The 25917-nt window shown below is 36.2% G+C and overlaps 1 protein-coding gene across 12 annotated transcripts in view; it reads left to right on the forward strand.

The window, feature by feature from the left end:
- Positions 1-25917, forward strand: part of KIAA1328 (KIAA1328 ortholog) — a 360849-nt gene that overhangs the window by 123627 nt on the left and 211305 nt on the right. For all 12 annotated transcript variants that reach the window (XM_045458624.1, XM_045458623.1, XM_045458622.1 and 9 more), the window contains one exon: positions 7324-7451. In XM_045458624.1, coding sequence (XP_045314580.1) covers positions 7324-7451 — 128 coding nt within the window. The remainder of the gene's footprint in view (positions 1-7323; positions 7452-25917) is intronic.

A 25917-nucleotide genomic window follows, 5' to 3' on the forward strand; every position in this document is an offset into this window, starting at 1 on the left:
CTTTCCCTTCCCCCAAACCTTTTCTTTACTGTGCACTCTGTGTCCTGGTAAAGGCACCTGTGCATCTGGTCATACATCTTGTCTTCCAGTTCATAAGCTGACAGTGTCTTAAATCTTTCTCCCTACCCCAGCCCCCCTAATTTCCACCATTGTTCAATTCAGACCCCTTGTGTCTCTCATTTAGACTATTGTAGCAATTTTCTAATCAGTTGTTTTGATTCTGGTCTTAAGCTTCCCAATCCATCCTTCATATGCCTACCAAAGGTATCTTTATAAAATGCAAATTGATTTTAAGACATCCGTCAGTGAGTTGTACGGAAATAAAGTCTGGGGTACCTGGGTGACTCAGTTGGTTAAGCATCTGACTCTTGGTCTCAGTTCAAGTCATGATCTCACTGTTCCTGGGATTGAGCCCATGTCAGGCTCCTGCTTAGGATTCTGTCTCTCCCTCTCTCCCTGCTCCTCCTCCGTTCTTGCTCTCTCTCTCTCTCTCTCTCTCAAAAATAAATAAATAAACATTTAAAATTTTTTAAAAAAGAAATAAGGTCCAGCAACTTAGTGTAACATTCCTGATCTGGCCCCTGTTTGCCCCTGCCACCTCGTCACACCTCCCTACCTATGACCAGTTTCCCATCCGTGCTGTACCACTTGCAGTTCCATTAGGGTGCATATCAGTTTCATTCTCCATGCCTTTGTTCCTGATGATCTTTCAGCTGACGGACCTCCCCCATCCTGCCTATCCAGTGCATCAGTATACTCCTTTTCCAAAATTCATTTCTGGGGTCACAGCTGCTCTGGAGTCTTTCCTGACTGTCCCTCTTCAGTGTTGTTAAAGTGAACACTTACCCCCACTTAAAAAAAAAAATCTCCACTGTATCCTATGTTTAAATGCCTCTCCTAGAACATGGTATTCTTATTTATTTAAATCTCTTTCTCTAAGCCCCTTGATATCATATATATTTGACATATAACACTGTAAGTTTAAGGTGTACAACGTGATGATTTCATATACGTGTATATTGCAGAGTGATTACACCATAATGTTAGTTTGCACATCCATTACCTCCCTGTGTGTGTGTGTGTGTGTGTGTATGAACATTTAAGATCTATTCTTATAGTAACTTTCAAGCATACAATATGTTCCTATCGTTAACTATTGCTACCATGCTGTCCCTTAGGGTTCCCCAGAATTTATTCATCTTAAAACTGGAAGTTTATATCCTTTGACCACCACCATCATTTCCCCAAACCCTCAGCCATTAGCAACCACCAATCTACCCTCTGTTTTTATGAGTTCAGCTTTGTAGACCCCACATATAATTAAGAGAATATAGTATTTATCTTTCTCAGTCTGATTTTTTTCACTTAGCAGAGTGCCCTTAAGGTTCATCCATACTGTTGCCAATGGGAAGATTCTTTTCTTTTTTAAAGCTAAATAATATTCCTGTGTGTGTTTGTGTGTGTTACATTTTTAACTCCCATCTTTTGACAGACACTTAGGTTGCTTCCATGTCTTGGCTGTTGTAAATAATGCTGCAATGAACATAGGGGTGTACATATCCCTTCATGATAGTGATTTCATTTCCTTCAGATACGTACCCAGAAATAGGATTGCTAAACCATATAGTAGTCTAGTTTTAGATTTTTGAGGAACTTCCATACTGTTTTTCATAGTGGCTGTACCAATTTACATTCCCATCAGCAGTGTACCAGGATTCCCTTTTCTCTACATCCTTGCCAGCACTTTTTATCTCTTGTGCCCTTGATCTCTTTTCAGAAAATCTATTGAATGTATGCTCTGTGTGCTGCACTATGCTAAGCGCTTTTCATTTATTAGCTCATTTTATAGTCATAGTTGCCCTGTAAGGTGAGGTAGGAATCATCATCTCCAGATGAGGATGTCAGAGAAGTTACTCATCCAGAGGCATATTATTACTGAATACCAGAATTAAGATTTCAGCCAAGAATGTTGGGTGACACCTAAGCCTGCGCGCTAATCACTCTACATTACTGCCTTCATTACATGACTGGAAGAAAACTCGACAGGCTTTTAAAAAGTGATCTTTTGCTACCTTTCATATGCCTATCTTTGGTTCAAGGGATGGGTTTCTGTTGGTGTATCATCAGATCATACTAACAGTTTATCATCTGATTTAATGACCACGGATACACGTAGTTAGAGCTCTCGGGAGTCTGACCTAATGCTACCAGTTCTGCTTATCCCCAGATAATTTATGGTGGAAGTAGGAAGACAAGAAGAGACTAGCTAATAGTAGAAAGAAGACACAAAAAAATACAACCAAAAACAAGTTTTTGCAACTATTTATTATGGCAATTTTCAAATATATAGAAAAGTTGATAGAATAAAGCAAAGAACCACCATATATATGCTACCTAGATTTCATAGTTTACATTTTGCTCTATTTGCTGTGTCCTTTCACATATTTGCTTTTATTTTTGTTACATATTTACATAAATATATATGTATATAATTATAGATATAAATAAATGTATTTTCTTACATATATAAACATTTATTCACTTATTTTTTTCCTTGAGCCAAGTGTCATATGTCACCCTAAATACTTCACATTCATCTCCTAAGATTAAGAACATTTCTCTTTATAAACCACATTATGATATTTAATAAAATTAGCAGTAATTCCATAAGATCAACTTTTGAGTCAATATTCCAGTTTCTCTAGTTGTCCCGAGAATGTCTTTTATAGCTATTTTTCTCCCTGAGCAAGGGTCCAATCATGGTCCAATCATGGTCCATGGGTTGCGTTTCTTTGGGTCTTCAATCTCTTAAACTAGGATAGACCTCTGGCCCCACTCTCCCTCCATGACATGAACTTTTTGACGAGTTCAGGCCAAGTGCTTTGCAAAATCTCCCACACTGTCTGATTTGTTTCTTTGTGCTGTAATTTAGCTTGTTCTTTTACTCTAATTTCTGTGAAATGGGAGTTAGGTTTACATATTTTATTAAATGCAAGTAAAGCATTTGGCAAGAATATCTCATAGGTAAGTTGCCTACTTTATACATTAGGGGGTATATAATTACTGGGTTTTTCTTTTCACTGTTAGTGATCTTAAATTCACTTTGGGAAATGACTACCAGGTTTTACCATTTAAAGGTACATTTTCTTCTTTGCTCTAAGTAACTAATCTTGACACTTTATGCATATCTTATTTATTAATCTTTCACTTACTGGTTTCAGTCTCCATTGATGATTCTTGCCTGGATTTGTTATTTCATTGGGGGTTATAAAATGGCAATTTAAAAAATTTGACCATTCCTTCTAAACAGTTAGCTAGGATTCTTCTATAAAGATGGGCTTTACTTTTTTTTCCCCTTTCACTCTTTTTTGTCGTTTTGAAGTATCACCATGAACTGGTAGATATTTACTCAATTTGCTATTAGAGTCACTCCTTCCAGTGCTCAAATTGTCCTAAATTTGACTGAGAGTCTCCTTCAGGGTTGCTTTTATTCATTTGGCAACCCCTCCCCCCCATCTACTTCTCTTTGCACACTTTTTTGCATTAGAGCATAGCTTACTTTGTACTTTCCATATGCCAGAATGGGAATCAGCCATTTTTCCAAGGAGTCTTTGTTCAAAAAATAGAGAATTTTTTTTTTTTTAGTTTAATGATTCTCCCTTTTCTCCTCCCATAGAGACCTTCCTTCACTGAGTTCTGTATTAAATCAGGATTACTAAGTACCAGATCCCAGTATCCCAAATATCCAAGACAAGGGTGAGATGGGGTAAGAGGGTAGTCTTTGCTATGCCAGATGAAATCTTCCAGCTCAAGGCGATCACTTTCTACTTTGGCAGCATACTAACAATATATCCTGTCTCTGGTCAGGAGACTCACATGATTTTTTTTTTTTTTTCTTTCTCCCTATATCCCTATTCATTCTGCTTTGACCTTTATTTTCATTTTTCTGAATTAATGCATTTTGAAGTTAAGGCTTTAAGCTTTGCAAAATGACCATTTTCCACAGCCATTTCAGCTAATTAATGTTTAGGTTTTAATATGATCTTGCTTGATATTACTTTATACTTATTTATGTTATCTTATGAAGATTTCTTTCTTTAATGAGGTTGTGATGACTGCCGTTCCTTTCAGTTCTTGAATGGTGGTTGGACAGATTACCTGTGTGTTAGATTCCTGTCATGGTTGGATGTACACCTTCCCTTAGATTGGATTTTGTACATCTGTTGCATTCTTTTCTGTCATTTGGCCAGGATTGAGTTAAATGTGTCTTTTTTTTTCCTCACTATACTCCCTCCCCCAGATCAGTGAAGAAAGCATTTTACCCACATTTTCCTTACATAAATCTCTCTCTCCAGATGGAGGGTTGAAGTCTCATTGTGTTAGGGAGGAAGGAAAATTACTGTGTTTCCTGGACATACATTTTGGATTTTCCAGGAAAAGGGGAGCATTGCAAAATCTGGTGAATCAAGACAGATATAAAAAATTGATAAAGATAGGACTGCCTGTTTTTATATTCTGCCGAATAGCGTGTGTTTAAATGAATTTGCCTATAATTTGTCTTCAAATGCTGACATTTACCTCTTAGGCTGTATAATTGTGCTGGCTTTCTCCAGAGTACAATTCATATTCTGCATCCAGGCTAATACATCCACCTACTATAAACATTACTGCCTATGGTAACAACCAGTATCAAACATTCTTTTTATATACGTCATAGCTGGCAGGGACTCTTGGGACCACCACACATCATTCTCGCCTTTTGAAGCTTACTGCCAAAAAGCATGGCAGTGTAAAAACCAGCCTGGTCTGACATATAGTGACTTTGAAATGATATTAGCTTATTTAGAACACTTCATTCTATCGTTACTGTTTTTAAGATACTGAGGATTCAATAAGCTCTTCTAATTAATGTATTCTTTAAGCTTAGTAACCTATCCTTTTATTATGAACCGTTCCCCTTCTATAAAACATCTGTGGCTCCTTTCTTTTTGTTAAAGGTTAATAATGAGAATAATGAAGCAATTGGTTATTTATGCAGTCATGATTGGCAAAAGTTATTAGAGCAAGAACCTGCCCTGAGGCAATGATTAGGTTATGAAAATGTTAAGGAATACTGAAACCAGTCACCATTTTTGACATTTACGAAATACTATTCCCACCCTTAATCATGATGACCAGTTGTAAAAGTATTTATATAGGATAATCTTATTGGACAGTAATTTTTATACCAACAGCATACATAATTAAGTGAGGGGGGAGATTCGGAAATGATCCGAGAGGAAAGTGGGCCTGGGGAGGAAATGAGAAGGAATAGAACTTTCTCTTGGATAGAGCTGTCTCCCATATACCTGATCTATGCAGTTAGGTGACTTTTCCACTTTAGGGTTTTCGTCCCTAGCACTTTGCAAGTTCGAGGAGCTGTGGGAGAGGGTACCCCTGGTTAGATTGCTATGTTCTCCATATTGGACTGTGAAAAATGTAGAGAAGTATATGGGCAGAAAATTTCCTGATGACTGTTTTATTAATGAAACATTGACTTAACTGACATTATAGAAAAACAAGACAAAAATCTAATATAATTCCTTTATGTTTGATATGGTTAGAACTTTCTTCCTAAATTAGGCAGTAGTTAGAAGTGTTATCACTTCTACTCTGCATTTTTTGTAGCAGTTTTATTGAGATATAACTCACATACAATAAAATTTACCCATTTGAAGAGTGCGATTCAGTGGTTTTGAGAATATTCCCAAAGCTATGTAAGCACAACTATCTAATTCCAGATCATGTTCATTACCTACCCACCCCCTGCCCCCCTGCCGAAATGATACCCATTAGTACTTGTTCCCTATTTCCCTCCCCCAGCTGCTGGCACACACTAATAATGTACTTTCTCTCTGTATGGATCTGAAGTAATTTTTCAGAAAATTGGAGTATGGGAAGTGAACATGGATGAATGTAACTTTTATTTGTGATCCCGTGTACTTAGAACTGAGTATTCTTTCCCCTAGTTCATTAGACTAGGTATTTAAAATAATTAACAAAAAAAACACCACAGCGGTGTTATATAAATAAAATCATACATGTGGCCGTTTGTGTCTGGTTTTGTGAGCATAATGTATTCAAGGCTCATCCATATTATAGCATATAGCAATACTTTATTTCTTTTTATGGCTGAGTAGTATACTGTGTATAGATATACCACATTTAGTTTATCCATTTATCACTTGGTGACATTTGGGTTGTTTTTACTTTTTCACTGTTATGAAGAATGTTACTATGAATATTCATGTACGAGTTTTTGTATGGACATAATTCTCTTGGGATTATTGCTAAGAATGGAATTGCTGAGTCTTGTAACTCAATGTCTAACTTTTGGGAGCACTGAATATGCTCAATGTCTAACTTTTGGGAGCACAAAATATTATTATTTCCAAAGCAACAGTGTCGTGTCACATTCCCCTTGGCTATATAGGAGGGTTGTAATTTTTCTGTATTTTTATCAAAGTTTTTCGTTGTTAGTCTTTTTGATTATAGCCATCCTAGTAGATGCAAAGTGGCATCTCATATTGTGGTCTTGATCTGCATTTTCCAAATGTTTAATGATGTTGGGCATATTTTCTTGTGCTGCTTGGACATATGTATATTTTCTTTTGAGAAATGTCTATTCAAGTTCATTGCTCATGTTTAACTAGGTTAGATATTTCCTTACTGTTGAATCATACAAGGTCTTTATGTATTCTGAATACCAGTCCCTTATCATCTGTATGATTTGCAAATATTTTCTCTCAACCTGGAGGTTGTTTTTTTAATTTCCTAATAGTTTCCTTTGAAGCAAAAGTTGTTCTGTGTGTATGCTTTTTCAAAAATTTAAGTCCAATTTATTTATTTATTCTGTGTTTTCTGTGCTCTCAGGTGACCATTGCCTAATCCAAGGTCATAAAGATTTACTTTTGTGAGTTTTACCATTTTAGCTCTTATATTTAGATCAATGATCCATATCCAGTTAGTTTTTGTGTATGGGGTGAGATAGGAGTCTAACTTCCTTCTTTTGCATGTTTTTTTTTTTTCATTCAAATTTAAAGATTTGAGAGAGAAATTTCTCCTCAAATAGGATGACCATTGCTACTCTCTTTGTGAATTATTGGTTTCATTATTATTATTATTTTTTTTGGTGGATATATGTACTGTGTTGGTCTACTTGCACTCTCACCAAATATGGTTGCATTTTTGGCTCTCTTTTGTTTACTGGAATCTGAAAAGCAGCACTGATAGATGCAGTTTGAATCAGTTTATTCGTTTTTTTCCCTTAATTTGCAATCTCACCTCTTCAGCTACAATATAGAGAATGCCAAGAACTTCTCAGTCTCTATCAGAAATACCTATCAGAACAGCAGGAGAAGCTCACCATGTCCCTCTCAGAACTTGGTGCTACTGGAATGCAGGAACCACAGGTAAGCAGCTTTATTCTTACCTTTTCTTGTCTTGAATGGATCAGCAAGATGTCATAAGTCATTTGCCTTTATTGTATCGAGTCCCAGTATATACCGTTGTCTTAAAACATGCAAATATAGCATGGGATTGAGTTAGTGTCCTTTACTTCTTTTTTGTTTTTTCACCTCCTGTTCCTGGGGCCCAGAGGTCAGGAATGGTTACTTGAAGCAGGCTGTGGGTCAGTGAGAAGCTCCTAGTTATATGAAAGTACAGGAGGAATAGTAAAGAAAACCCCATTGCTCTGTTGCTTAATGAAGATCAGGTGGGCTGTTACGCATTGTCCTTACAGAAAACACTAATGAGCCTTTCCTAACTCATGTTTATGTTTTTAGAATAATAGAAGTGACTTGGTGACTCATAAAATCTTAAATTGTAGAAAATTGAAATATTTTGCATGATTTCATGTTTGTATGTATGTATAAATCACATAAATATAGATGAGACTTTATATATAAACATCTATATATACATATATACATATCCTCAAATGGTGTATATTGTGTAATTAAATGACTTTTCAGAACCCTACCAGTTGTGATGTGAAACAAGCTCTCAGCCTCTCGCCAGTGATACTTGTTGTCTTTTCATATCCAAGTGAGTTTAAACCTTCAAGTGAAGAGGACAATAAATCTTACACACTGAAACATCGCAGAAAAAACTGCAGTAGGGTCCAGGCCATTGCTATTAAGTATTAAAGCCTGGGTAATGTGCTAATATGTTACCTTCCCCTTTGAATACTATCAGATCCTGTGAATGGTTTCTTGCAACCCTTCTAAGGAACATCATTGCCGGTCAGCCTAGAGACAGTGATCTCAGATAGGTTCGGAACTGGACCAAGAATCTGCAACAATGTGGATGCAATCATGGAGGGGAAAGGAATGAAAAGAACAAAAACAAACAAACAAACAAACAAAAATACTTACAGAGAGGGAGGCAAACCATAAGAGACTCTTAAATACAGAGAACAAACTGAGGATTGATGGGGTAGGAGGCAGAGGGGCAGGGAAAATGGATGATGGGCATTGAGGAGGGCACTTGTTGGGATGAGCACTGGGTGTTGTATGTAAGCAATGAATCATGGGAATCTACTCCCGAAGCCAAGAGCACACCATATACACTGTATGCTGGCTAACTGGACGATAAAATATATATACAAAAAAAATTGGGGTCAAGAAAATTTCAGTTATGAACTTAAGTTTAGACATATGGAAAGGTTAAAATAATATAATAGTAATAACTTGCTGGAATGTTGTGTAGCTCAGACTTCCGGCATATCCTTTTTTTTTGAAGTCACAACATTTATAAGAAATGGCCTTGCCTGGCTGGCTCAGTCAGTAGAGCATTGATCTTGGGATTGTGAGTTTGAACCCCACATTGGGCCTAGAGATTACTAAAAACAGATAAATAAACTTAAAAAAAAGGAAATGGCCAAAGTATGAATGGTTTATTTGTATTCTAATTTGAAATATTTTCTTTTGTTCTGTTTTCTAAAAAACCTACAGTGTAAAATGAGGCAGAGGAAAGTGGCAGCTAATCTTGGTATCTGGATCCTATCTGGAAAATCCTATCTGAATTTTCCCTGCCACTTGGAAAACAGGGCAGACAGGAGTTGTTGTTTGTTTGTTTCTTACGGGCAGGGGAGAGGGGCAGAGGAAGAGAGAGAGAGAGAGACAGAGAGAGAGAGAGAGAGAGAGAGAGAGAGAGAGAGAGAAAGAGAGAAAGAATCATAAGCAGGCTCCACTCACGGTGTGGAGCTGGACAGGATGGGTGATCCCAGAACCCTGGGATCAGGACCAAAGCCTAAATCAAGAGTCTGACACTCTGCCTGCTCAACCCACTGAGCCACCCAGGCACCCAGGGAAGGCAGTTTTAAAGGTGGTCCTTGTCTATTGTTTTTGGGTGGGCTAGAGAAAATTGTAGCATAAAGTATCAGACTTCTGACCTTTGCTTTTGTATTTCCACTCCTTCCCGCTGCATGGCATAGTGTCAGGGGCCACAAAAGTGAAGGGCAACCTATTTGGCAGGCGTATTAGAGGGGAGGGAAGGTTTTTCAATTGCCAGTTTAGAGTCTTAGGACCTTAAGGAAATAGACTGAGTTTAAGGTCTTAGGACCTTAAGGAAATAGACTGAGAGTGAAGAAATAGTCACTAGAGGGCTCTAAAGACATGTATGGGGCTCTAAAGACTTCTAGATAAGGAGGGCTCACTCTTTTTATCTACTTCTGAAATTGGGGGAAAATAAAACTTTCTTAGGTATTACTGTTCTAGTGTTTTATGTTTATGCTAGTGATTCTTGGAGGTTTCACTAGAGACCCATCATAATTAACACCGACTCTGTAACCTTAACTTTGAGGAACAAAACTGAAAAAATCACTAATATTAGAATGAAGATGTTGGCCAAGTATATACAGAGAGCATCCTAAAAAGAGAAAATTTGACTTTTCATTTAGACTTACTCATGAGAAAATTTTAAAACCATGTTTTCTGGAAGTGCCTGGTAGTTAAGTCATTATGTCTTATATGCAACGAAAATGAAATTGAGGCCACTTATAGGCTCTGCCATTTGACTTTAGAGAGGAAATAAGTTTCTTTTTGGATGCTGAGTAGAGATTATCATCTTGCTTCTTATGGTATCTGCTTTGTTCTTTGTGATAGGCTTCTCTTACCTGAACGAAGGTAAACACCTTGTCATTCCCTCTCATGGGAATTGGGTAACTTTGGTCAACAGTTTTATTTTCTGCCAGGAGGGGCGTCATTGTGATGACTCTGAGCCTGAATGAAGATGTGGTAAAGTTAAATGTCTCCTTGATGTGCTCACAAATAGGCTTTGCTCATCTTTATCACAGCACCTTTCTTGTTCTTTTGTAATCATTGTTTAGTTACCCTTCTCCTTCATCAGGCTTTTTAAAAAAAAAACAGGCATCCTATTGGATTGGTCTTTATATATTCAGAACCTATCACAGCGTTTGGTTTAACATTTAATTTTTATTTAACAAATACCTATATGGTACATATTGGGTGCCAGTTCTCAACTCGGAACACATAGTAAATCATGTAGCCCTCATAATAAACCAGTGAAATGAGCCCCACTTTACAGAGGAAGAAGCTCAGACTCATTCAGAGAAGAGAATGATGACTTACCAGGTCAGGCAGGTGACAAGTTGGCAAATCAAGGTGTGAACCTAACTAGTCTGAATCCATAGTTTCTTGAAGAAAGACAAGAAAAACTTGAGATACCTAACAAAAAAAGAATGTTGAAAATTCCCTTTAGATGCCCCTGTTTCCATGATTAAATCTTGTGTGTTTGTTTTTTCTAATGTTTATTTATTTTTGAGAGAGAGCGCTAGGGGTGGGGGAGAAGCAGAGAGAGAGAGAGAGAGAGAGAGACAGAATCTGAAGCAGGCTCCAGGCTCCAAGCTGTCAGCACAGAGCCCAACACAGGGCTTGAACTCACGAACTGTGAGATCCTGACCTGAGCCGAAGTCAGACACTTAACCCACTGAGCCAGCCAGGTGCCCCTGACATTCGTTTTTTTAATATCAGAGCACTAATATACTAGAAATGGTAGGAAACTCTTTATTTGCTTTTACTGTGAACAGCCACAATATCAGGGAAACATTAAATTTTATTTGTTCTGAAAATAAGGGTTTTTTTTATTTAACTAATCTCCAGATTTTGTGATGGAGATGGCAGAAGTTCATTTTGCATGAAGCATTTACTTGACTTTAAGAGACTTATTCTGTTTCTTCTTTCATTGTTTGCCATCTGGCTCAGGTTGCATATTATAGGTTTTGCTTATAGTTTTATTAAATCCACAGTTCTCCAGAAGAATGCCCTAGCTTGTGGTTTTCTTCATTGATTTCTACCATTTCCTTGAAAAGAGATTACTCCATTTACAAGGTGACTTTTTCCCTTGTTTTTCCCTCATTCTCTTTCTTGCTGTGCCTCAAAGATGAATTTTCTAATTCATTCAGCCTGGATTCATTATGGATTCTAGAAATGTTTTTCACTTGCTCTGTTGAGATTAAGATATTTCACTGATGTGTGTCCGTTATTCCATTTCCCTATCTTAAGAAATAATACTTACCCACAATATAACCTTGGTCTTGGATGTGGAAGGATCTAGTAACCATAGTTTTGACCAATATACATTTTAGAATATAGCTTTTCTTACCACAATTGAGTGTTTGACAGGCTCTACCATTTTTGAAGTGTTACATAGCAGTATTTCTAAAGTATTCTTTAAAGTAAGAGAAAGCCTAGGCAGCATTTTGAGTAGCTTCTCCCACTGTCACTCAAAAGTGTTGGTATGCAAGCCTACCTTACTATTTTTTTTTTTACCTCTCCTTTTTTTGTCAAAAAGATATAAAAAGGAAGATTTGGTATCTTTTTGAGATTTCCTCTTTTCGATAAAATGGATAAACTCCTCATTACTTTTCAGCTAAGGGCAATAGATATTAATGAATCTCTGCTGATCTGATCTGGTAAAAGGCCTTTTATAGAAACTTTTCCATTTGGTCCATGATGACTTGTTCCATGTTTCTTAGTTTGAATCTGGGTCGTGTACTAAACAGAATTTGAAATATATGAAAGATAAATCATTACTGAGTACATGTTTAATGTTTTTTGGTGGTTCCTATTGTTGTGAATATAGTTTTGTTAAAAGAGTTTTTGTTGTGCATAGGGCATAGAACTACTTCCTGTTCTGTGATTATTCTCAGGCATTTTTTGTTTGTTTGTTTCTTTAGGTGCAGTGTTTTTTATGCACATTTTACGCACCTGAACTTTTGAACACTGGCACAATATATCATTTAGTCTTATGTAATGAATAGTAAGCAGAAGTATTGTCTTTAAATGAGGATAAAAGTATTATTTTTATGGTGCATAAATCCTTAACAAGAAAGAAAAAATCTAGCAGATATTCTGAGATTCAAGTGACTACAGAATCAAGAGATCCTGGAATAGTACCTAGAGCTGTGCTTTTCAGAGCCATATTAAGACCATTTCAAAATGTCTGGGTGTCTTGCTGGTAAATTCAGTGTGCTTCTAGAGCTGCTTCCCAAATCCATTTTAACAGCAGTAACCTTAAGTCAAGAAATAATGCTTATCAATAAAATATATACTTTTAATAGCCAAGGAAAAGTATAAGAAATGCTACCCTTGACAGGTAGGTGAACTTAATAAATTTCTATTATTATATGTTGCAAAGAATCTCTCTTCGAGGGGAATTAATTTTAAAGTGTGGTCCAATGGTATGAATCATAATGATAATGAAGGTCTCAAGTCCAGGCAAACTTTGTTGACTGCATATGGCCTACTGTGCATGAATTTTGAATCCTAAGATGACTGTGCCTATTGAATTTTGGTGCCACTGTGAACAATATTTTACTTTTCAGTATGTTTTACCCATTATTTATTATGGTCTTTTTATTATTTATTCAGACAACTATACAAATTATTATAGACCATTTCCTACCATTTTGAGAGGAGAGATCAGTCTCTATATACTCCATTGAAAGTCCTGCATACCTAAATCAGATCTTCAAATCAGGCTAAATTGAATAATAATAAATAATTACTTGGTGATATACTATAAGTCTCTTAAACACTGAAAACCAAATCAACATGAAAGACATATATTTACTATTGTGTTAATTTTTTCAAATCAAATTGCTTTATAATTGGTACTGAGTATACAGTCTTTCACATACTTGGATATTACACAATTAGTTTCAAACCAGAAAGTCTATTTTTCAGTGCAATCTAGACATTAATACTTGGCTATTAACTTGAAGAAATAGGCTTTCTACTGGTAGGTTATAGATTCAAAATTAAATCTCAAAAGTATTTGAACTGATAATGTAGTATTAAAAATGTTAAACTTTGTATGTTCTCTATATTAGATATGATTGGGATACATGGTCAAAATATGTTGAACAACTTAGGTTTATGATCAATCTTTTTGGAGTCAATGTTTACTTTGTATCTGACTTTTTGACATTATTTCTCAGTCCTACATCTCAGAAGTCTATTTAATTTCTTTCAAGTGGCTCTAAGACTGTGCTAGCTGTCATAGGGCATGTAATAGGAAAGAGAATCTAATACTAAACAGATTGTCTCATTACTACATGATTCCACTTATATAAAGTGTTTAAAATAGCCAAATTCTTGGGGTGCCTGAGTGGCTCAGTCGGTTAAGTGTCCAACTCTTGGTTTTGGTTCAGGTCATAATCTTGTGGTTTGTGGAATCAAGCTTTGCATTGGGCTCCACGCTCAGTGTGGAGTCTGCTTGGGAATCTCTCTCTCTCTCTCTCTCTGTCTCTCTTTCAAAAATAAACTTTAAAATAAAAAAATCAAACTATTGTAAACAGAAAGTAGAATAGTGGATGCGCTGGGGGTGAGGTGGGGAGAAGGGGAGTTAGTTTTCAATGGATACGGAGTTTTACTTTTCCAACATGAAAAGGTTCCAGAGTTCTGTTTTACAACAATGTATATGATATACCCTAGTGTGTTGTACCCTTAGAAATGGTTAAGATGGTTAAATTTTGTTTGTGGTTTGACTACAATTAAACATAGATTGTCTCAGCCCAAGTTTGAATGAATTTTTACTCATGGAACAGAAAGTCTTGATCTGCAACCAGTTCCATTGACTGCAGAATAGAAGCAGCCAGAGTGGTAGTACTTGATTTTGCAGAGTTAGCATCAACACGTTCAGATACGACGTCTAAGTGCAGGAGAGAGGCAACTGGGTCACATTTTATTACTACACTGATAATCAGTCTACTGTCTATCTGCACTCTGCCAGAGCTAGGCTTTTGTTCAAAGGACCAAGGTACCAGCTGGAAGAAATCCTAAATACCCTTTCCCCCATTTTGGATGGGAATACTGACATTTATGTATCAAATGTTACTGACAAAGATATTTGACACACCCTCCAGGTAAACAGATAATACTTCAAAAAGTATAGTATTTGGCTGTCCTTCTATTTTTGGACTCAGACCTTCGCATAACATCTTCCTGCACGTGCCTGTTAACTAAGCTATATTTCAAACACCCTGCTGCCTGATTTTTATAGTTTTTTATTATTCAGTGAACATTAAATTATTTCTTCCCTTGTTAACTTTTTAGTTGAACCCTTGCTAACCTGTTTTCTGCTTCTTTCAAATTAATGTGATTTTGAGCCTTAGTACATTATTTGGTTAATCTTGTCATTATAGTAATAACATTCATTATCTGATTGAAATGTTAAGACTCATGTCAATGTGTAAAGAGTAACTTTCTCATATCAAAAAAAAAAAAATAAGTGGAACAGATAGGTAAAGGTGGAATTATTGATTTGGCAGATGTCTATTGAATGCCTATGTGCTTACTGTTTTGAGTGTTCTGGGTATAGATCCTGCCCTCATGCATCATATAATCTCAAAAGACAATTTAAAAGGAAAAGGTAATTAAAATTTCAGAAAATAACAAGGCTATGTGATAGAGTGGATAGGGCATGCATGGATGAACCCTTTGAGAATATTATAATATAAAAAGAAAAATAGAGGTACAACATGCCTGTTGAAAGAATAAAACTCAGTAAGAGGAAAGGCACATTATGAGACCAGCATCTCCAAATAATTATTAATGCATAAGTATGAGAAAACTTAATGTGTCGGGAAAAAGAACCACCAAAAGAGGAAAAATCCTTGGAACTTACTGCATAAGGCTGTGAATTGATATTGTTTCTACCAGCCAAAATGACATCAGTACTCAGGAGGGTATTTTCTCAGTAGAGGTCAAAAGTAGCCCTAGACTAAAGGATGCTGTGATTTTCCCTAAAAAAAGCTGAAAAACAATATTTGGCAGGACATATTTCCAAGTTAACTGCACAGAAAATAAAGCATAAAGCGTATTTATCACTCAAGAATAAATACCGAAATATCCAGCAACCAAAAAGTTAAAATTCACAATGCTTAACATCCAGTCAAAAATTACTGAAAACAACAACAACAACAATTACCAGCCCTATAACGGGGGAAAGTATAACCCCAGGTGAGACAGAATCCACGAAAACCAACCCAGAAATGACACAGATTATACAATTAATAGACAACAACCCTAAGGTTATTTTTACTGTATTCCAACACATATTTTCAAGAAGTTAAGGAAACATGAGCTTGTTAACTAGAAGCAATACATATTGTTAAAGTCTTAAATCAGACTTGTAGAGACTAACTGCAATGAAAAATAAACGGGAAGGCATTAACAGGGAATTTAACATTGCAGAGGAAAAGATTAGTAAAATAAGGACACAGTAATGGAAACTACTGAGAATTAAACAGAGATAGAAGAAGAAGAAGAAGAAGAAGAAGAAGAAGAAGAAGAAGAAGAAGAAGAACAAGAACAAGAAGAACGAGAACAAGAAGAACAAGAAGAAGAAACTGAAAGAAAAGGAACAGAGGCTAAGTTAGCTGTAGAACTTCAGACAGCCAAATATATGTGTAATTGAGTTCCCAAATGGGCTCCAGGAGAGGGGCAGAGTAGAAAAGAAATATTTGAACAAACAATGACCCCCAATTTTTCCAGTATTATGAAAACTATAAACCCACAGATCTAAGAGGATCAGTCAGTTAAAAGCACAAAATAGATGGAGAAGACTCTATGAAGTCACATCATAATCAAATTACTTAAAACCAAACCAGTGATAAAGAAAAATTCTTAAAAGCAGTAAGAGGAAAAAAAACATGGCACATAAAGAGAAAGATGAAAATGAAAGCAGTTTTTGTTTGTTTGTTTGTTTGTTTTTGGTCAAATAATACAAACCAGAAGACAGTGGAATGAAATCTTGCAATTACTGAAAGAAAAAAAAAATTGTCATTAGAATTCTATACTGAACAAAAAGTATCTTTCAAAACTGAAGGTGAAATAAAGACTTTTTGGACAATGAAAGCTCAAAAAAATTCTTCATCCACAAACCTGCATTACATGAAATGTTAAAAGAAGTCTTTCAAACCACAAGAAATAATATTAGATAGAAATATAGATTTATATAAAATAATGAATCCTAGAAATGCTAATTATGTGAGTAAATATAAAATAACATTCTTTGTATTATTAAGGGTAAGTTTGTATAAGAATTCTTTGTTTTATTATGTTTAAGGGTAAAATATGTATTTTTAAGAAAGGTAATATACCATGGAGTTTATAATATGTAGAAGCAAAATGTGTAACAGTAGTACAAAGACTAGGTGAGGATAATTAACATACTATTGGAAGGTTTCTTATACAATATCTGTAAAGACAAATATCCTTTCAAAGTAGACTATGATAAGTTAAAGGTACTTGCTATAAACTCTAAATTAGTCCCCAAAATAATATGACAAAAAATTATAGCTATTAACAGAGTAGATTGAATGGAATAAAAAAAAATAATCCAAAAGGAGTCAGAAGAAGAGGGAAAAGGGAACAAAAAATCGAAGGGACAAATAGGAAACAAATAGCAAAATTAAAAGTAAAAAGTTGGGGAAAAAAGGTGTACCATACTAATATTAATAAAAAGAAAGTTGGACTCGCTAAGTTAATATCAGATGATTTACATTTCAGAGCAAAGAATATTTCAGAAAAAAGGTCGTTTCATAATGCTAAAGTATTCAATTCATCAAGGCAATATAATAATACTAAATGTTCATGTACTTAATAACAGTTTCAAAATATGTGAAGCAAAAAATGATAAAACTGCAAGGAGAAATGGATACATTGACAATTTTAGTCAGTTATTTTATACCCTTCTTTCAATAATTGGTAGAACAATTTAGCAGAAAATTATTAAAGGATGTAAAGAACAAATTACATTAGCCAATTTGATGTGACTTTTAAAGAAAACACCCAATAGTCTAATGCAGTTTTTTCTAGTATACACAGATGTTTGATAAGATAATTTGTATTCTGCATCATAGAACAAGTCACAAGTTTAAAATAATTCAATTTATTCAGGGTACTTCTGTGACCACAATGGGATTAAATTAGAAATTCACAACAGAAATTTGTCTCTGATATCACCAAGTATTTGTAAACTAAATGACAAATGTCTAAATAACCCATGGGTCCTAGAAGAAATAAAGGGGGAATTATAATGTATATTGAATCAAAGTGAAAACACAAATATCAAAATTTGTGGGATACAGATAAAGCAGTACTTAGAAGCATATGATTGTCTATATCAGAAAAAAACGTTTCAAATAAATTATCTCAGCTTCTGCCTTAAGAAAGTACAAAAAGAGAAACTAAGTCCAAAGTAAGCAGAAAATAAGAAAAAAGTGAAGCAGAAATCAAGGAAATAGAAAACTAAAAAGACAGAAAGTCATTGAAACCAAAACATGGTTCTTTGAGAAGATCCATACAGTTGGTAAACCTCTAAGCAGACTGGTCAAGAAAAAAAAAAGAGAGAAGCCACCAGTTATCAAAATTGAGAATGGAATATATAGCATTACTACAGTTTCTACAGATGTTGAAAGGAAAACAAAGTCGTTTAATGGACATCTTTATGTTGGTAAATTTGCCAATTCATATAAAGGACAAATTCCTTGAAAAACACAAACTACCGAAGTTTACTTAACTAGAAATAGATAACCTGTATAGCCCTATAATAGTAATTGATTTGAGGCTAAAGTCTTCCCACAAATAAAACATTAGGCTCAGATGGCGTCACTGGTAAATGCTACCAAATGTTACTATTCATTTAAGAAATAAATACTATGAAAAGAAAACTACAGGCCAATATCCCTGATGGACATAGATGCAGAAATCCTCAGCAAAATATCAGCAAACTGAATTCAACAATACATTAAAATTATCATTCACCATGATCAAGTGGGATTTATTCCAGGGATACAAGGGTAGTTCAGGTTTGCAAATCCATGTGATAGATTAACAAGAGGAAGGGTAAAAAGCATCTGACAAAATACAACATCCATTCATGATAAAAACTCAAGAAAGTGGGTTTAGAAGGAACATACCTCAACATAATAAAGGCCATATATAAAAACATAGGAACAATACTTTTATTCAGCACAATACTGGAAGTCCTAGCTGGAGTGGTCAGACGAGAAAAAGAAAAGACATTCAAATTGGTAAGAAAGAAGTAAAATTGTCACTATTTCCAGATGACATGCTGAATATAGAAAACCCTAAAGACTCCATTTAAAAAAAACAAACAAACTATTAGAACTGATAAGTGATTTCAGTAAAGTTGTAAGATACAAAAGTAATATACAGAAATCTGTTGTGTTTCTATGCACTAATAAAATATAAGAAAGAAAAATTAAGAAGACAATCTCATTGTCATTTACAATCTCACCAAAAAGAATAAAATACCTAGGGATACATTCAACCAAGGAGGTGAAACACCCACACTCTGAAAACTGTAAGACATTGATGACAGAAACTGAAGTTGATACAAACAAATGGAAAAATATACTATGTTCATGGATTGGAAGAATTAATACTGTTAAAATGTTTCTACTACCAACATCAATCTACAGATTCAATGCAGTCCCTATCAAAATTCCAACAACATTTTTCACAATACTAAAATTTGTATGAAACCACAAAAGACCTTGAATAGCCAATGTAATCTTGAGAAAGAAGAGCAAAGCTGGCGTTATCACAATCTCAGATAGCAAGGTAGGCTACAAAGCTCTAATAATCAAAACAGTATGGTACTGGCACACATAGATCAGTGGAACAGGATAGGGAAATATACCCATGCTTATGGTCAATTAATCTATGACAAAGCAAGAATATGCAATGTGGGAAAAGTCTTTTCAATAAATGGGGCTGAGAAAACTGGACAGCTACATGCAAAAGAATGAAGACTTTCTTACACCGTACACAAAAATAAACTCAAAATGGATTAAAGACCTATGTGAGACCTAAAACCGTAAAACTCCTTAAAGAATACATAGGCAATAATTTCTCGGACATTGGTCTTAGCAACATATTTGTCTCAGGCAAGGGAAACAAAAGCAAAAATAAACTACTGGGCCTACAAAAATAAAAAGCTTTTGCACAGCAAAGGGAACCATCAGCAAACAAAAAGGCAGCCTACTGAATGAGAGAAGATATTTGCAATGATAAGGGATTAATATCCAAGATATGTAAGGAATTTATGCAACTCAACATTAAAAAAAAATCCAATTGAAAAATAGGCAGAGGACCTGAATAGATATTTTTTCAAAGAACACATACAAGTGGCCAACAGATACATGAAAAGATGCTCAATATCACAAATCATCAGGGAATTACAAATCAAAACCACAATGAGATATCTACGTAACACCAGCCAGAATGATGTCAAAAAGACAAAAAATAACAAGTATTGGTAGGATGGGAGGAAAGAGAACCTTTGTGCACTGTTGCTGGGAATGTAAATTGATGCAGTCACTCTGGAAAACAGTATGGATTTTCCTCAAAGAATTAAAAATAGAAATACCATATGATCCAATAATTCCTCTACTGGGTATTTACCCAAAGAAAATGAAAACACTAGTTCAAAAAGATCTATGCACCCCTCTTTATTGCAGCATTGTTTACAATAGTCAAGATATGGAAGCAACCCAAATGTCCATAGATACACAGATGGGCAAAGAAGATGTGGTGTACACACACACAATGGAATATTACTTAGCCATAAAAAAGAATGAGATCTTGCCATTTGGATCTTTAGGATATTATGTTAAGTGAAATAAGTCAGAAAGAGACAAATACTATATGATTTCACTTACATATAGAATCTAACAAAACAAACAAAAGAACAACAACAAAAAGTACTCCTTTTTAATGTTTATTTATTTTTGAGGGAGAGCACACATGAGAGTGGTGGAGGTACAAAGAGAGAGGGAGTCAGAGGATTTGAAATGGGCTCTGCAATGACAGCAGAGAGGCTGGTACGGGTCTCGAACTCATGAACCGCGAGATCATGACCTGTGCAAAAGTCAGATGCCTAACTGACTGAGCCACCCAGGTGCCTCCCAAAATATTCTTTTTTTTTTTTTTTAATTTTTTTTCAACGTTTATTTATTTTGGGGACAGAGAGAGACAGAGCATGAACGGGGGAGGGGCAGAGAGAGAGGGAGACACAGAATTGGAAACAGGCTCCAGGCTCTGAGCCATCAGCCCAGAGCCCGACGCGGGGCTCGAACTCACGGACCACGAGATCGTGACCTGGCTGAAGTCGGACGCTTAACCGACTGCGCCACCCAGGCGCCCCCCAACATATTCTTAAATACAAAGAATAAACTGGTGATTGCCAGAGGCAAAGTGAGAGGGGTGAGCTAAATAAGTAAAAGGGATTAAGCGGTATAAACTTCTAGTTATAAATAATTCATGGAAATGAAAAGTATAGCATAGGGAATATGGTTAATATTGTAATAATGTAATAATGTTGTATGATGATAGGTGGCGCCTACACTTACTATGATGAGCACTGAGTAATGTAAAGAATTATAGGGGCTCCTAGGTGGCTCAGTTGGTTAAGCATCCGACTTCAGCTTAGGTCATGATCTTGCAGTTCATGATTTCAAGCTCTGCATTGGGCTCTGTGCTGACAGCTCAAAGCTTGGAGCCTGCTTCAGATTCTGTGTCTCCCTCTCTCTGACCCTCCCCTGCTTACATTCTATCACTCTCTCAAAAATAAACAAACAAAAAAAAGAATTACAAAATTACTGCGTTGTTATCTCTGATAAGTATATGCTTGTCAAAAGAACGTCAAATTACTTGAGGCAACAAATGATAGAACTGTAAGGAGAAATAGATGAAACACTAAGCTACAGATTGAATATTGGTGTACTTCCAAAATTCGCAAGTTGAAACTGATCCTCAATGTGATATTATTTGGAGATGAGGCCTTTGTTTTTTTTTCTTTCAATATGTGAAGTTTATTGTCAAATTGGTTTCCATACAACACCCAGTGCTCATCCCAACAGGTGCCCTCCTCAATACCCATCACCCACCCTCCCCTCCCTCCCACCCCCCATCAACCCTGTTTGTTCTCAGTTTTTAAGAGTCTCTTATGCTTTTGCTCTCTCCCACTCTAACCTTTTTTTTTCCTTCCCCTCCCCCATGGGTTTCTGTTAAGTTTCTCAGGATCCACATAAAAGTGAAAACATATGGTATCTATCTTTCTCTGTATGGCTTATTTCACTTAGCATCACACTCTCCAGTTCCATCCATGTTGCTACAAAGGGCCATATTTCATTCTTTCTCATTGCCATGTAGTACTCCATTGTGTATATAAACCACAATTTCTTTATCCATTCATCAGTTGATGGACATTTAGGCTCTTTCCATAATTTGGCTATTGTTGAGAGTGCTGCTATAAACATTGGGGTACAAGTGCCCCTATGCATCAGTACTCCTGTATCCTTAGGGTAAATTCCTAGCAGTGCTATTGCTGGGTCATAGGGTAGATCTATTTTTAATTTTTTGAGGAGCCTCCACACTGCTTTCCAGAGCGGCTGCACCAATTTGCATTCCCACCAACAGTGCAAGAGGGTTCCTGTTTCTCCACATCTTCTCCAGCATCTATAGTCTCCTGATTTGTTCATTTTGGCCACTCTGACTGGCGTGAGGTGATACCTGAGTGTGGTTTTGATTTGTATTTCCCTGATAAGGAGCGACGCTGAACATCTTTTCATGTGCCTGTTGGCCATCCGGATGTCTTCTTTAGAGAAGTGTCTATTCGTGTTTTCTGCCCATTTCTTCACTGGGTTATTTGTTTTTCGGGTGTGGAGTTTGGTGAGCTCTTTAAAGATTTTGGATACTAGCCCTTTGTCTGATATGTCATTTGCAAATATCTTTTCCCATTCCGTTGGTTGCCTTTTAGTTTTGTTGGTTGTTTCCTTTGCTGTGCAGAAGCTTTTTATCTTCATAAGGTCCCAGTAATTCACTTTTGCTTTTAATTCCCTTGCCTTTGGGGATGTGTCGAGGAAGAGATTGCTACGGCTGAGGTCAGAGATGTCTTTTCCTGCTTTCTCCTCTAGGGTTTTGATGGTTTCCTGTCTCACATTCAGGTCCTTTATCCATTTTGAGTTTATTTTTGTGAATGGTGTGAGAAAGTGGTCTAGTTTCAACCTTCTGCATGTTGCTGTCCAGTTCTCCCAGCACCATTTGTTAAAGAGACTGTCTTTTTTCCATTGGATGTTCTTTCCTGCTTTGTCAAAGATGAGTTGGCCATACGTTTGTGGGTCTAGTTCTGGGGTTTCTATTCTATTCCATTGGTCTATGTGTCTGTTTTTGTGCCAATACCATGCTGTCTTGATGATTCCAGCTTTGTAGTAGAGGCTAAAGTCTGGGATTGTGATGCGTCCTGCTTTGGTCTTCTTCAAAATTACTTTGGCTATTCGGGGCCTTTTGTGCTTCCATATGAATTCTAGGATTGTTTGTTCTAGTTTCGAGAAGAATGCTGGTGCAATTTTGATTGGGATTGCATTGAATGTGTAGGTAGCTTTGGGTAGTATTGACATTTTGACAATATTTATTCTTCCAATCCATGAGCACGGAATGTTTTTCCATTTCTTTATATCTTCTTCAATTACCTTCATAAGCTTTCTATAGTTTTCAGCATACAGATCTTTTACATCTTTGGTTGGATTTATTCCTAGGTATTTTATGCTTCTTGGTGCAGTTGTGAATGGGATCAGTTTCTTTATTTGTCTTTCTGTTGCTTCATTATTAGTGTATAAGAATGCGACTGATTTCTGTACATTGATTTTGTATCCTGCGACATTGCTGAATTCATGTATCAGTTCTAGCAGACTTTTGGTGGAGTCTATCGGATTTTCCATGTATAATATCATGTCATCTGCAAAAAGTGAAAGCTTAGCTTCATCTTTGACAATTTTGATCCCTTTGATTTCCTTTTGTTGTCTGATTGCTGATGCTAGCACTTCCAACACTGTGTTAAACAACAGCGGTGAGAGTGGGCATCCCTGTCATGTTCCTGATCTCAGGGAAAAAGCTCTCAGTTTTTCCCCATTGAGGATGATGTTAGCTGTGGGCTTTTCATAAATGGCTTTTATGATGTTTAAGTATGTTCCTTCTATCCCGACTTTCTCGAGGGTTTTTATTAAGAAATGATGCTGAATTTTGTCAAATGCTTTTTCTGCATCGATTGACAGGATCAGATGGTTCTTATCTTTCCTCTTATTAATGTGATGTATCACGTTGATTGATTTGCGAATGTTGAACCAGCCCTGCATCCCAGGAATGAATCCCACTTGATCATGGTGAATGATTCTTTTTATATGCTGTTGAATTCGATTTGCTAGTATCTTATTGAGAATTTTTGCATCCATATTCATCAGGGATATTGGCCTGTAGTTCTCTTTTTTTACTGGGTCTCTATCTGGTTTAGGAATCAAAGTAATACTGGCTTCATAGAATGAGTCTGGAAGTTTTCCTTCCCTTTCTGTTTTTTGGAATAGCTTGAGAAGGATAGGTATTATCTCTGCTTTAAACGTCTGGTAGAATTCCCCTGGGAAGCCATCTGGTCCTGGACTCCTATTTGTTGGGAGATTTTTGATGACTGATTCAATTTCTTCACTGGTTATAGGTCTGTTAAAGCTTTCTATTTCCTCCTGATTGAGTTTTGGAAGCATGTGGGTGTTTAGGAATTTGTCCATTTCTTCCAGGTTGTCCAGTTTGTTGGCATATAGTTTTTCATAGTATTCCCTGATAATTGCTTGTATTTCTGAGGGATTGGTTGTAATAATTCCATTTTCATTCATGATTTTATCCATTTGGGTCATCTCCCTTTTCTTTTTGAGAAGCCTAGCTAGAGTTTTATCAATTTTGTTTATTTTTTCTTTTTCTTTTTTTTTTTTTTTAATTTTTTTTTTTTCAACGTTTATTTATTTTTGGGACAGAGAGAGACAGAGCATGAACGGGGGAGGGGCAGAGAGAGAGGGAGACACAGAATCGGAAACAGGCTCCAGGCTGTGAGCCATCAGCCCAGAGCCTGACGCGGGGCTCGAACTCACGGACCGCGAGATCGTGACCTGGCTGAAGTCGGACGCTTAACCGACTGCGCCACCCAGGCGCCCCTTTGTTTATTTTTTCAAAAAGCCAACTCTTGGTTTCGTTGATCTGCTCTACAGTTTTTTTCAATTCTATATTGTTTATTTCTGCTCTGATCTTTATTATTTCTCTTCTTTTACTGGGTTTAGTCTGTCTTTACTGTTCTGCTTCTACTTCCTTTAGGTGTGCTGTTAGATTTTGTATTTGGGATTTTTCTTGTTTCTTGAGATAGGCCTGGATTGCAATGTATTTTCCTCTCAGGACTGCCTTCGCTGCATCCCAAAGCATTTGGATTGTTGTATTTTCATTTTCGTTTGTTTCCATATATTTTTCAATTTCTTCTCTAATTGCCTGGTTGACCCATTCATTCTTTAGTAGGGTGTTCTTTAACCTCCATGCTTTTGGAGGTTTTCCAGACTTTTTCCTGTGGTTGATTTCAAGCTTCATAGCATTGTGGTCTGAAAGTATGCATGGGATGATTTCAATTCTTGTATACTTATGAAGGGCTGTTCTGTGACCCAGTATGTGATCTATCTTGGAGAATGTTCCATGTGCACTCAAGAAGAAAGTATATTCTGGTGCTTTGGGATGCAGAGTTCTAAATATATCTGTCAAGTCCATCTGATCCAACGTATCATTCAGGGCCCTTGTTTCTTTATTGACCGTGTGTCCAGATGACCTATCCATTTCTGTAAGTAGAGTGTTAAAGTCCCCTGCAATTACCACATTCTTATCAATAAGGTTGCTTATGTTTGTGAGTAATTGTTTTATATATTTGGGGGCTCCTGTATTTGGTGCATAGACATTTATAATTGTTAGCTCTTCCTGATGGATAGACCCTGTGATTATTATATAATGCCCTTCTTCATCTCTTGTTACAGCCTTTAATTTAAAGTCTAGTTTGTCTGACATAAGTATGGCTACTCCAGCTTTCTTTTGACTTCCAGTGGCATGATAAATAGTTCTCCATCCCCTCACTCTCAATCTGAAGGTGTCCTCAGGTCTAAAAGGAGTCTCTTTTAGACAGCAAATAGATGGGTCTTGTTTTTTTATCCATTTTGATACCCTATGTCTTTTGGTTGGTGCATTTAGTCCATTTACATTCAGTGTTATTATAGAAAGATATGGGTTTAGAGTCATTGTGATGTCCGTAGGTTTCATGCTTGTAGCGATGTCTCTGGTACTTTGTCTCACAGGATCCCCCTTAGGATCTCTTGTAGGGCTGGTTTAGTGTGACGAATTCCTTCAGTTCTTGTTTGTTTGGGAAGACCTTTATCTCTCCTTCTATTCTAAATGACAGACCTGCTGGATAAAGGATTCTCGGCTGCATATTTTTTCTGTTCATCACATTGAAGATCTCCTGCCATTCCTT

This window comes from Leopardus geoffroyi, chromosome D3 (genome assembly GCF_018350155.1).
Source record: "Leopardus geoffroyi isolate Oge1 chromosome D3, O.geoffroyi_Oge1_pat1.0, whole genome shotgun sequence".
In the NCBI taxonomy this organism is placed as follows: domain Eukaryota; kingdom Metazoa; phylum Chordata; class Mammalia; order Carnivora; family Felidae; genus Leopardus; species Leopardus geoffroyi.